The following is a 13,185-nucleotide window of genomic DNA, read 5'->3' as shown; positions in this document are numbered from 1 at the left end:
GTTCCCCACGTGGACATGTCATGTGTTAATTTTTAACTATATGGCAATCGTAACTCACATTAACCACAATATTAAATTTTTTTCTTAATATAAACAGAATTAACATATGAAATTAGATAAAATAAATAAATTTGGATACCCAAATGAGGTTTAAATTTGAACAAACTAGCCGATATAAAAGCAGTATATACAAACTCACAAATGTCTGGCTAAACTTTGTTTAGTTGGTTGAGCACCGCCAAACTGCATTGCGTTCTGCTCGCATGCAGATGCTTCCATTTTTTGAGCCAAAGATGCCTCCGTCATTTATGGAAAGAAAGAAGAACAAAAAAACAATATCCATCTTTATTGTCACAAAGAATAAAAATGCTCATGAGTTCGGTTAGATCTAGTTAACACTTTTAAAAGTTAAATTTAATTTTAAATTATTAAAATATTTTATTAAATTTTTAATATAAATAATTATTAATGAAATAATTTCTCAAAAAAATAAAATAAAAATCTTATTTAAAACTCCACCCCAGTCAAGTTAGGTCTGCAAGCTTGGTGAGCCACACAACTTGTGAATAAGACTTAATAAAAACAAAAATCAAGATTTATATGTACAGATTAGATTGACATTTTTCCATCCGATTAATTTACGGAGATAATAATAAATTAAATATATTTTATATTCAAAAATAGATTAAATCTTGAAAATGTCATAAGCCTTAAGCCCCTAACTACATATTTGGTATACGTATATAAGAACATACACAAAAAATAGGCAGAATCCCACCAAGTACAGGCTGAATCCAAAGTCCAAAATACTAATACTAGTATAAGAATAATTCAGCATATTACTTTTCCCAAAAGAAAAAAGAAAGAATAATTCAGCATATTTATTTAAAATTAAATTCTGACGTCAGACTAAGAAGGAACATGACCTCATGTGGAGTGGGTCAAAGTCCTGACCCTCCCACTTCAACTCCATGCACCGTCCTAATTTCAACTCATACAAAATTCTTTTAATTTAAACAATTTATACTGAAAATAACATTAATTTTTTTTAAAATAAAACAAATTGCTCAATTATCAAATCATCAGGATAAAATGTAATGCAATCAATTAAAGATTATTATTGATAAGGTTTAAAATTAAAAAAAAATCGACTTATTATTATTCACTGAGTAAATCTGTTGGTAATAAAAAAATATTTATTAGTTTGGAAAGAGAATATGTAAGAGATAAGGGAAAGCACGTTTTGCAACAGGTAGAAGTAACAGCAACAAACAGCAAAGCCTGAAAGAGTAGAGGGTCAGACACAACCCAAACGTGTTAGGTCAGCCGGCAGATTGAGAAGGTACCGCTTAACCCCTCATGTCTTTTTCTTTTTTCTTTTCCCTCTATTTTTTAATTAAAAAAAGAGAGAGAGAGAGAGAGAGACACTCTGCCTATATAATTATATCATAATTAAAAAAATTAAAATTAAAAAAAAATATTACACAAAAAGAAGAAGACGAAAACAGATATAAAGTCTCCCCTGTTGCTGTGCATTTTCCCTTCTTCTTCTCCTCAATTCTCTCCCTTTACTTTGTTTCCTTCTTCTTTCCTCGTTTACAAACACACCTGAAAACTATTTCTTTACTATTTTGGGTTTCTTTTTATTTTTTAATTCCAAGAGCGGATTTTTTTATTTCATCTGATTTATTTCGGCCATTTCTGATTTTTTTTAAATCGTGTTTTTGGATTTTATTACGGTTGGAAGATTGATTTTGGCAGTTGATTCTTCCTCCTCTTCTTCTGAGGTCAATGTAGCTGGGTTTTTCTCCAAAATTAGGGTTTCCTTATCAAATTTTGGGGATTTTGCTACCCTACTATGTAGTTGAAGGAAGCTGGAGCCTCGTAATACTAATAATAATAACGAAAAGATCCTCTTTTTTTATCTTTCCTGGGTTTAGATTGAAATCTCCATTTTTTTTCTTTGATTTTAGCTTTATTCTTCCAAGGATTTCCTTTCCTCTTCTTATTCTTCTTCTTCTTCTTCTTTTGGTCAAAAGCTTAGATTTTTTATATTTGACGCTTTTACCCCTGCTGATTATTGAAGAAAGTTAAGATTTTTGTTGCATAGTTGATCTCTTTGAAGCTTGGAGCTGTCAATTTAGTAAGTCACTGAAGTTTGAGGGGCGTATTGGAGTATGGAGCAATAAAATGCTGAATTTGACACAAATCTGAGTGAAAATAGATTAGATTAAGCTCTCTGGGGTATTAGGTATTATTGAAGAGTTATTTTTTTGGGGGCTGTTGGGAATGGATCATGTGATTGGTGGTAAGTTCAAGCTTGGAAGAAAGATTGGCAGTGGCTCTTTTGGAGAACTCTTTTTAGGTATGATAATTCAAATCTCTTTGATGGCTTTCTCTTTCTTTTAATGGAAAATTTGTCTTTTTATTTGTTTGTCAGCATTCATTGTGCCTTTTTCTTTCTGATATTGTTGTTTTTGTTGTTGAAGGGGTAAATGTGCAAACTGGAGAGGAAGTTGCTGTCAAACTGGTATGTGATCTTTTCTTGAGTTTTTGCTTCTTTTTCTTTTTATTCTCTTTTGTTGGTATGCTGATGGACTGGTTTCTATTGGTGGTTCTCATTTGGTAATGATGATATTTGGGTCCTTGAATAATGAATACGTATAAAGCAATTGTTAGTTTTCATATGCTTGCTTTCATGGTTGTTTTTACCACATTTATTTGTGGTCTCTTGTCTTTCTCTGAAAAGAACAAAACAATTCTATTATTGGTGGCCGTTATTCTTTCTTCATCTTTTTCTGTTGTTTAGTACTAACCTTTGGACTTTAAATTGCATTACATTTTGGAAATTGACTTTCATTTATTCATTGTTTTTTCTTAAAACGAAAATTGATTTTGTAAACGTGCTTCTTAATTTGTGAAAAAAAAAGTCAGTCGTCCTAGACAATGTTTCCATATCCAGTATGTTCAGCTTTGCATGGTTTGTCCTTTAAGTATAAATGGATAGAACATTTGTTATTGCACTCATTTCCATTCTGATAAGAAGAAAAGGTGTTTTTAAACAAATGAGAAATTTAAACCATGCTTCTTTGAGAAAAGGTGTTGCAAGTTAATGCTTAAGTGTAATTTTGGAACACAATTTTATCAAGTTTTGTTTCTAACTTGCACTTCTCTTTTTTTTCTTTGAAATGAAGATGTGATGGTGCTCATTACATGTAAGAATGTGTCATTGTAAAATTGGTGTGAAAAAATTGCTAATCATGGCATTGAATAAGTGATAGGCAGAAACCATTTTTTATTTATTGGACATTTTATATTTTCTAATTTCAAAAGCAATGACCTTGACCTAATTTTTTTTTTCTGCTCCAAATCTCAGGAATCTGTGAAGACCAAGCATCCACAGCTTCATTATGAGTCAAAATTGTATATGCTTCTTCAAGGAGGAAGTAAGTCTCTGTCTCTCCTTTCTCCCCCCTCTGTCTTTCCATAAAAATTATTTTTACTACATCATAATTTGACTAAGTGTAGCCTTTTCCACTGCACTATCACCGTACAAGAAAAAAAGAAGAAGAGAAAAACATGGAAGTTCTGGCCTGACAGAAGCCAGTAATTTTCTTTGATTTATAATTTTATAAATCAGACTTCATTAAATTTGCTATTGGACTTGGTAGCTGCTGGTTTAGAAAGAGAATATCAGGTCTTCCTTTCCTTTCCATAAATCAACTAAGTCTTTAAACAATTTGTTCAATACACAGTGCAAACCTTTCTCTGAACATGTTGGCTGGCAGGTTGATGTTTTATCTTGAATATTCTATCTCTCTTTTTTTGTATAAATTTAATAAAGCACATTATTTTTATCTTTAAATAATGTGATGTGGGTTCTCTTTGATATAGCGGGTATTCCCCACCTCAAGTGGTTTGGAGTTGAGGCAGATTACAATGTCATGGTAATCGACCTTCTTGGACCTAGTCTGGAAGATTTGTTCAACTACTGCAACAGGAAACTCTCATTAAAAACAGTGTTGATGCTTGCTGATCAATTGGTAAGTGTATCTGACTTTTTTGTGGTAAATAATAAGTTTCAGGTTTTTTTTTATTTTTAATTTTCCCCCTTTTCAACTTTTCTTTTCCAGATTAATAGAGTAGAATATATGCATTCAAGAGGTTTCCTTCACCGTGATATAAAGCCTGACAACTTCTTGATGGGCCTAGGACACAAGGCTAATCAGGTACTAGTTATCATGTTGCTTTTGTATTTTATGTTGGTGACTATAATATGTGCAATCTCATTAGACTTTCAATTTTGACTTTTTGTTTAAAATAATATTCCATTTCTGTGAATGACTCCGTTACAACTTTAAGAGTATGAAATATTGCAGTATCATTCTTTCTTTTTAATTTGTTATAACAGGTATATATCATTGACTATGGTCTTGCAAAGAAGTATAGGGATCTTCAGACACATAAGCACATCCCATACAGGTGATTTTTGTCTTGTTGACTTCTTAATACATAAATTCAAACTTGAAGATTTCAATATTGTATAGTTCTCATCATAATAGATGACTGTTGGGTTTAGAAACTAGATAAGAAAGTTACTTTATAGTCCATATACTTCTTTGCAGCTGGGTGTTTGCCTTACTCATGGAGGCAAGGCATGTTGCCTTAGCATTTTGCACAGTGAAGAAAATTATAGTGTTCATTAGCCTTTTGAACTCTTATAAATAAGAAAAACTGCAAAATGTGAGACAATGCTCATATGTCATGCTATCTTTTCTTCTGCAACCATTTTGTTAGTCATTCCACATGCACTGCTGCCTCTGTGGGGTGAGATCTGTCTGACTTGATGGAATAGAATTTGATGCAGATAAAGGTCTCTTTTATTTTGGGTGAATTTCAAATGTGGGTGATTTCTTATTTCTTCATCTTTAAACTTGCTGGCTTTTTATAGATGCTGCATTGCTAGTCAAATTTACTCCTTTTCAATATGCTAATATTTAATTGTTGTTTATGTCATCCTACTTTGCTCTATGATTTAACACATCCAGTCTGATTCTCTCTTGTGTTCTAGTTTCTTTCTTTAATTATTATCTACTCTCTTTGTATCCTATTTTTGTATGTCCACCTATGCAGTAAAGATGTACTGGGTATTTGGTGTCAGCCTACTCCTGGATGCATTTGCTTGCTAAAACTCATCAAATTCTTTGCTGCAGAGAAAACAAGAACCTCACAGGCACAGCTCGTTATGCAAGTGTGAACACTCACCTAGGAGTTGGTGAGTTAATTTACTCTGACACATTTCGAACTAGTAACAGTATATCATTTTTCCTAGATGTAAGTGTATATTTTGTTTTTTCTCTTAACATACATTCTTCTATTTTACTCGCAGAGCAAAGCCGAAGAGATGATTTGGAATCTCTTGGTTATGTGCTTATGTATTTCCTGAGAGGAAGGTTTGGCTGCATGCTTATTTCATTCAATGTTTTGTGCATTTTGAGATAATGTTTGATTTTTACTTGTTAGAATGTTCGTTTTTAGTTTTTTTCTCCCCATTGAATTTGACTCGATTTGCACAAATTTTTTGCTCTAGCCTTCCCTGGCAGGGGTTAAAAGCTGGCACAAAAAAGCAAAAATATGATAAGATTAGTGAAAAGAAGGTATCAACTCCTATAGAGGTATGATCACTTCTGCAATCTTTAGTTCACAAATTGGTTTCCAATAAGAAATGTGGTTGAATTATTAATTTGACTGACATAGGGATTGCCAGTGCTTGCACATGGGCTTGCTCTTCATCTGTGTGCAGGCATGGGTTAGGAGTCAATAGGATGGGCCAGGCCTGCTCCTTGTACTCCCTCCCATATTATGGCATGTTTCGTCAAATGCTATAAATTTTTTATGCAATTTGAATTCTACAATGGCACATTATTCCATGAATTGTTTATTCCAAAATGTTCTTGAAAGGAAAAGACTTCCTATATGTTTGAAGTAAGTGTAATATCAAAAAGGAAGGATTTAGTTCCTTTATTTTTGTTATAATGAAATTTAATGTGGCTTAACAAACAAATGGAGAGTATGACATCAAAGTTTGACAAAGGGAATAAATCTATCAAGGCTAAGCTAGGGTCAAGCATTTCATCCCAAAATTAGTGTTAATTGAACTTATGGTTTTCTGTTTGGGCAAAAAAATAAAAAATAAAAACTTATGGTTATTATTCTTGTTTCCTTGTTCAGTAATAGTGGTGTATGTGTGTTCAACAGGTGCTCTGTAAGTCATATCCATCTGAGTTTGTATCATACTTTCACTACTGTCGATCTTTGCGGTTTGAAGATAAACCAGATTATTCATATTTGAAGAGGCTTTTCCGAGACTTGTTTATAAGAGAAGGTTGGTTATCATCATTATGGCTGCCTTAGTAATGATATATTTATATGTTCTGTTACTTTTACTCTCTTTCTCTATCTCTCACACACACAATGCAACCTGTCTAGTTTATTACTCCATGGAATGTCTAGTCAATTTCTTTTTTTTTTATTTGGTTCTGAAATTGGCATTGCTGCAGGTTATCAGTTTGACTATGTCTTTGACTGGACTGTTTTGAAGTACCCACAGCTTGGTGGCAGCTCGAGAGGGCGGGTGAGTACTTAGAAACTTCTAGCTCTAGGTTACTGTCATGTTGGAAATGTTACTTATCTTTTCCATCTATTGCTCAGCATACCAGTGGAAGAGCAGGTTTAGCTGCAGGACCAGCTATAGAAAGACCAGAAAGAATCTCAGGTCTGCTTTCTTTTAACTGAACTAGATTTCTACTTAGGGTAGTGTAACCATACCCAATTGTTGGAACTTTAATAATTGATCCTTTCAACTATTTGATTTAGAAAATGGTAGTTTAGTAACTTTAATTTAGTCCAACAAACAGGAAAAAAAGACAGGTCATTTATGTAATGCCAAAAATTATATAATTTGGATGAGGACAAATTTTTGCTGTCTTTAAAAAAAAATTTTTATGCCTTTCCAAAGTATGATGTTCTACTAACCTCTCTGCTCTCTATATTTGAAATCCCTTAATAATCAGTGGGTAGAGAGATTCGGGATAGATTCTCTGGTGCAGTTGAAGCATTTTCCAAAAGAAATGTTTCGAATACTAGTCCTCGTCGTGATCATTCTAGACACAAGACTGCTGAGGATGTAACTTTGTCAAAGCATGTGGTGAGTGTTAATTTCCAGCCAAAAATGTTCTTTTGTCTAGCCTATATTTTGTGTGAAAATCTTTCTGAAAATTTGTTGCTTCTATTCTCTAAAAATGATATCTTAATAACCATAAAGGCTATTGGCCACCAATTTGCTTTTCAGCTATGTTATGGCAAAGCTTAGACCCACTCTTTCTCCAATTTTATAAATTTGGAGTTAATTATCACATCATATATCTGCTTTGCCATCCCTCTGATTGTTGATTTCAAGTTCATTTTTCATATCCTTCCATTTCTGTTTTATTTCATATGACGGCCAAGGTTAAGTTGCAAACCCAGTAGCTTTTGCCTGGATTATGTTCAGGTGATCCTGATGGAGTCATGCCAAATACCTTTCCAATCTTTACTGCAATTTCAGTACTATTTGTGATATAACCAAACGACCACCTCTCATTTGCTTGCGGTTGTCACATCTCTGATCTGACAAGTATTTTTTCATCTTTTTGTTTAAATTTTTGTTTAAGTCATACATTTTGGTTAGCATGATACGTCGTATGACCTGTTCTGCCTATTTAACCTTTTCTTTGAGTTGTTTAATTCATCCTTATTCTAACTATTGGTTTTCACCTCATTTCCAACATTCTGATCATTTGTTGGTTTGCAATTTCAGCACCCTGATTCTGATAAAAGACGCAGTTCTTCTCGATATGGTAGCACTTCAAGAAGAGCTGTAGCAGCGAGTAGGCCTAGTTCATCAGGTGAACCCAGTGACATTCAACAGAACAGACTAGTATCGAGTGGTGGTCGCATGTCTACCACACAAAGAATCCAACTCGCCTTTGAGGCCAAAACATCTAGTCGTGCTGCCCCTGTTAGAGGAAGCCGTGATGATCATCCTCTTCGAAGTTTTGAGCTGCTCTCGATTAGGAAATAATGGAGTTTGTAGGCAGATGCTTTTAAGAAGTTCCAATGTCACTGTGTATAATGGGGATATCCACCAGATTGAATGGTGCTACAGCTCGTGACTTCCCTTACCACATTTGCCAATCTTTTTTCCAAGATTATTTGAGCCCCCGAGAGTTTATGGCCATTGTAACGTGTTAAAGGCAGCAGGGAAGAGAACTCATTATTGGGAATCGTATTTGTCAAATGCAACTTGAATAGCTGCAATAAAACACTCTTTTCATCCTTTTTCCCCTTATCCTGAATAATTAAATTTACTAGTTGAACACTTGATAAAGCATTAATATAAACCTTTTGAAGCGGAAGTGTTGGTCAAAGATCTCGGTTCCAACCCTGTTAGTTCCTCCGTTCGGTCCAATCTATGGTGTGAATGAGTCCAATGGACTTGTTGACTACGGAGCTGTTCCACTCGGAAGTGTTCATTCGAGGCTTTTATAGAAAGTCCAAAAAAGAAAAAACGGAAGAGGCTGCGGGCTGTCTAAGCCCAATTCAGCCCAAATCTATTTCACCCTTGGGCTGACTAATTCGACTAGGCCCAGACACCAATTGTGAGGTATAATTTTTTATCTGGCTTATTTTAATTAGTTATTATGCTTTTAATTTAGTTCAATAAAATTTCCTAATTTGTAAAATGAAATGAATAAAAAAATTAATAAATAATGGATAGCAGACATGGTCATTTGGAAAAAGGTTATAGGTTTTTAAGCCAGATTAAAATGACGTCGTTTTAGCCCTCTCGAGGGGAACGCGAAGCACAAAGAAAAAGGATGGAGAACGGGCCGCAAGTGTCTCCGACCCAATAAAATTCGTTCCCAAATTTTCCATCTTAACCCAATTCACTAAATCAAAGCCCATGTCCAATGCAAAAAGTTTATATATATATATATATAGCGAGTGTCATTTTCAACATATTATTATTATTATTATTATTTATATTTCCAATTAAAATTAAGAAAATTATTTACTTTGTTAGATGGATGGATCCATTAATAATTTAGGAATACATCGTAATACTTGCTTGAAACTCTTCAAATTATGGGTTTTAAAGAAATTTTTGATGATATTTTTCCAAGAAATAATTTAATGGGATGTATCCAAGTGTCGGGAGCACCTAACGAGATTGTTATTATTATTATAATGTGACATAATTTTTAATGATCATAAATAATAATGTACAATAAATATAATAGAAATGAAAATATAAATTATGAAATTAGGTAAAACAAATAGTACAAGAGTAAAAAATGTAAAATTAATTAATCAATTAAGTCTTAAAATAACTTTAAATTGCATGTTTACTTTCTAATTGTCTGTATCACACATTTACATTCTAATTACGCAAGTGAATGGAAGCTCACTAATGATTGAATTTTGAAATGTGATTTATGAGTAACTACTTTAATATATTTAAGTTTAATTTTATTTCAGTGTTATTATTATTATTATTAAAAAAATTAAAAAATGCATAAAAGAATATAACTATTTTCAATAATTAAATAATGCGAAGACTCTCCATCCTCCAGTTACCTTTTTCTGTAGCAAGTCCCGACAAAGCACCCAATATTTTCTATCTCTATTCATCACTTCCAACAATATTTGCAGAAATGAAAACCATCCAAAAGGGAATCAAAGTTACATCATGGTAGGGGTTATCTTCTGGAAACATGAATGATCACGTTAAATCTCTACAGCATAAAATTACAAACTGACATCACTCAAAATATTGACCAAGGAAAAAAAATCAGGGTTTCATGCATTTCTAAGAGCTGCCAACCGCTTCTCAAGCTCATCCACACCCGAACTGCAAGGACGACTCCAAAATTAGCAAACACAGATATTATTCATTATCTTTCAAGAAACAAATCAATGTGGTTTATAAGGAATAAATTTAGAATATTTGGGCTGAGTCCAAAAACAAAAACTGAGATTGCATGATAACAGCTTATGTACTATTATAAAAGGCAGAAAACCATAGCCATGCACAGATCCGATCCGATGCCATGGGCACACCTACTCTAAGGCCATACTAAAATAGATTACTACAGCACAAAGTTAAAATCTAAGATGAGGTTCATGCAATACATGGGTCTCATACAACTGCAAAAATCATTCCAATTGAGAATAAACATAGGATAAGAGACAGAAGAATACCTGCCAACACCTTCAGTATTCTTTCCTGCAATCCTACCTTTAGGAGCTGATGACAACTGCAAAAAGTTAGATAGAAATCAGACACTTGCACAATGTTTGATATTGGCTTACAAAAAATCCCAAAATGCAAGGGGGAAAAAAAACCAAAAACCAACCTGTGAGGCAACATCAACACCAATTTCATCTAGAACCTGAAGAAAGGAAAAATTTTTAAAAAAAAAGGTACTATTAGTTCTTTGTTTTGGGGGCATAAGAGTCAAAAAATGGAATAATAATTTATTATCCCACCCAAGAAGGATTGTGCACGCCCATAGAAGCACCCAAAGCCATCTATTCACCAGCATTGTAGTTTACCTCATCAGCCTTTCAACCCACCCCCCCTTTTTTTTTCTCAAAACAAGAAAGGGAATGGAATAAAGCATACCTGATTTGTTAGCTCCTCAGTCTCTTCTTCTGCCTCATCATTGTCAAGGGCACCATCTATGGCATCTGACATCATTTCAGTCTGCAAACATGAATGCTAGACTGTTAAATTCCATGCGTATATACTAAAGACTCAAAGATGAACTTTTCTCATTAATATTTTCTCAAAGCCAAGCATGATCTTACAGTCATATCCATCTGTGCCGACTGCCTCTGAAATTCCTGTATAATTTTTGCTTGTTTTGCAGGGGCCATTTGCTGCAAAGAAATCTCAGTCATAAGTTGCTTAAAAATCAAGGATTATTCTAAAAGTAGAACATAATTGTAAGATCTTACGTTCATACAGATGTGCATAATGCAAACATGTATATATTGTTATATGGATGGATGTCTATATAGGAGATATTTATCAACCAACAATTCACACTATAGGAAGGCTACTTTCCATTCTAAAGCAGAAGTGGTGCAATTTCATAACTTAGTTACTAAGGACAAAGCTAAATATGACTATATCATCATGCATGTTGAATGAAAATTAACATATATATTATGATATCATTACTGACCTTATTCATAGATGACATTGCCTTGGTGGCAGATTTCATGCCAACAGCAACGGAAGATTGAGCATGCATTGCCTATAAAAAGAAACAAGCATGACTAAGGGCACAATGTGACAAGGCCACCTGCAACGTCAAAACATAGATGCAATAGCAAAGAGCAAGAGCTGAGGGGGGGAGGGGGTGATGTGCACCTGTGTATGAGTTGCAATGCCTCTCATTTGAGCTTGACTACTTTGTAACTTAGCTATCTGCTGCCTAAGCCTCACTAGCTGTCGGGCTAGAGTTTTAGTTGCATTCTATTGATATAGAAAAAAAAAAAAAGGCAAAAGATAAGAAACATCAAACAGGTCTAAGCCTTCAAGGTAAATGAACCTGACACACTCAAGTCTCAAGGGACATACACAAATACAAAGAAATTAAGATACAAAAACTACCTCATTCCCGTTTTTAGCAGTTCTTTTGATTTCGGCAACAAGTTTCTTTTCCTGCCATTATGAAAATCACATTAGAACCATCTCAAAAATTCTCAGAAAGACAACCATCCGTTGGTACTTGGAAGTACCTCTAATTGCAGTGTTCCTATTTCCTTCTCTATACCTACACCAAAGGCAAAAGTATATTGAGTTCCAGATCAAAGTAATGTTACAACCCCCAGACAAAAAATGTATAATAATGCAAGAAAAATATCTAGACAAGACGACAGACCATTAACAAAATCCTGCTTTAAATCGACTGATACAGAAACATGATCATCAAATTTATGCTTTTGCAAATGCACGAAAATGAAAAAAGATTGTCAAGTTGTAGAGAAAATAGTCGAGTATTACCTCTAGTAGCATGCACCATTTCTCTCTTACTCTCACGAAGAGCCTCTGCAACACCCAAAAAGAACCAAAAAAAAAAAAAAAGGTTAACAAACTAACTAAGAAAGCATGATCGTTAAGCTTTGACAAGTCAACGCCAATTGTAACCGAAGAGGAAGAGGAAAATCGCCAGAAGCATGCAAAAAATGAAAATTTGATAGTTGCAAAACGTGAATATAATTCAATTAACACTGAAAACAAATTTGCAGGAAAAAAAAATGGGGATTGTGATTAGGGCACCGCATTCGGAATTAAATTACCTTTAGGATTGGGTTTTTTGCTGAAGATGCTCATTTTTATTTCCGGTTTGGTGCTTTCAAATGGCCCTTTCAGTCCTCTGAAGAGGAAGGTTTTGGAGATATCTCAACGGCAATGGTTGGAGAGTTGCAAGTTGGAATAACCAAAACGGCGTTTGCCTCGAATGTGGAGCGAAGTCACCCGGAAGTTTTTCGTCCTTTTCCTTCCTTGTTCATTTAAGTACTATTTTATTGTATTATTATAAATCCGTCAAAATATCTATATATATATATATATATATATATATATATTGTTCAATTTAATTTATGTATATAAAATTAAAATAAATTAATTTTTTTAATTTTAAAAATTACTTCAATTTAATCTCTCTTAATGATACTCAATTTTATCGTTAAAAGGGATTACATCAATGCTGACATCAGCACTAACATAATACCCATATAATGACATGACATGTCATGTGACATCGATATGATGACATGGTAGTACCACGTGGCACTAACATGATGTCGTGGTGATACTAACATGTTAACATATCAACATAATAATGTATAATGATGCAAGAAAAATATTTACACAAGACATAGACCATTAAAAAAATCCTATTTTAAATCGACTAATATAGAAATATGATCATCAAATTTATGTCTTTGCAAATGCACAAAAATGGAAAAAAATTGTCGACTTGTAGAGAAAATAAAGAAGGGAGATATGGAATTAGCAATGATTTTAAAAAAAATTCTTCGTTTTTCGTTATACATTATTATATTGACATT

The 13,185-nt window shown here is 33.5% G+C and overlaps 2 protein-coding genes across 2 annotated transcripts; one reads left to right on the top strand and one right to left on the bottom strand.

Moving 5' to 3' along the window:
- Positions 1 to 1,474: 1,474 nt before the first annotated feature.
- Positions 1,475 to 8,389, top strand: LOC18613109 (casein kinase 1-like protein 9). Its single transcript, XM_018113816.2, has 14 exons — positions 1,475 to 2,365; positions 2,490 to 2,530; positions 3,377 to 3,446; positions 3,895 to 4,043; positions 4,134 to 4,229; positions 4,412 to 4,482; positions 5,214 to 5,275; positions 5,390 to 5,453; positions 5,591 to 5,675; positions 6,259 to 6,385; positions 6,561 to 6,634; positions 6,712 to 6,775; positions 7,074 to 7,207; positions 7,859 to 8,389. The coding sequence occupies exons 1-14, from the start codon at positions 2,290 to 2,292 to the stop codon at positions 8,120 to 8,122; spliced, it is 1,377 nt and encodes a 458-aa protein (XP_017969305.1). The 5' UTR covers positions 1,475 to 2,289; the 3' UTR covers positions 8,123 to 8,389.
- Positions 8,390 to 9,613: 1,224 nt separating this feature from the next.
- On the bottom strand, positions 9,614 to 12,640 carry VPS2.3 (vacuolar protein sorting-associated protein 2.3). The gene is made up of 11 exons (XM_018114398.2): positions 12,412 to 12,640; positions 12,116 to 12,160; positions 11,851 to 11,885; positions 11,723 to 11,773; positions 11,480 to 11,584; positions 11,292 to 11,363; positions 10,912 to 10,983; positions 10,727 to 10,807; positions 10,458 to 10,493; positions 10,303 to 10,358; positions 9,614 to 9,952 (listed from the first exon to the last, which is right to left on the bottom strand). Exons 1-11 carry the CDS (start codon positions 12,443 to 12,445, stop codon positions 9,901 to 9,903), a joined length of 639 nt encoding a protein of 212 aa, XP_017969887.2. The 5' UTR covers positions 12,446 to 12,640; the 3' UTR covers positions 9,614 to 9,900.
- Positions 12,641 to 13,185: the final 545 nt, after the last annotated feature.

This window comes from Theobroma cacao, chromosome 1 (assembly GCF_053813885.1).
Source record: "Theobroma cacao isolate CCN51 chromosome 1, ASM5381388v1, whole genome shotgun sequence".
Lineage (NCBI taxonomy): Eukaryota > Viridiplantae > Streptophyta > Magnoliopsida > Malvales > Malvaceae > Theobroma > Theobroma cacao.
The sequence above is the reverse complement of the archived record's forward strand: the minus strand, read 5'-3'. Positions and strand labels throughout refer to the sequence as shown.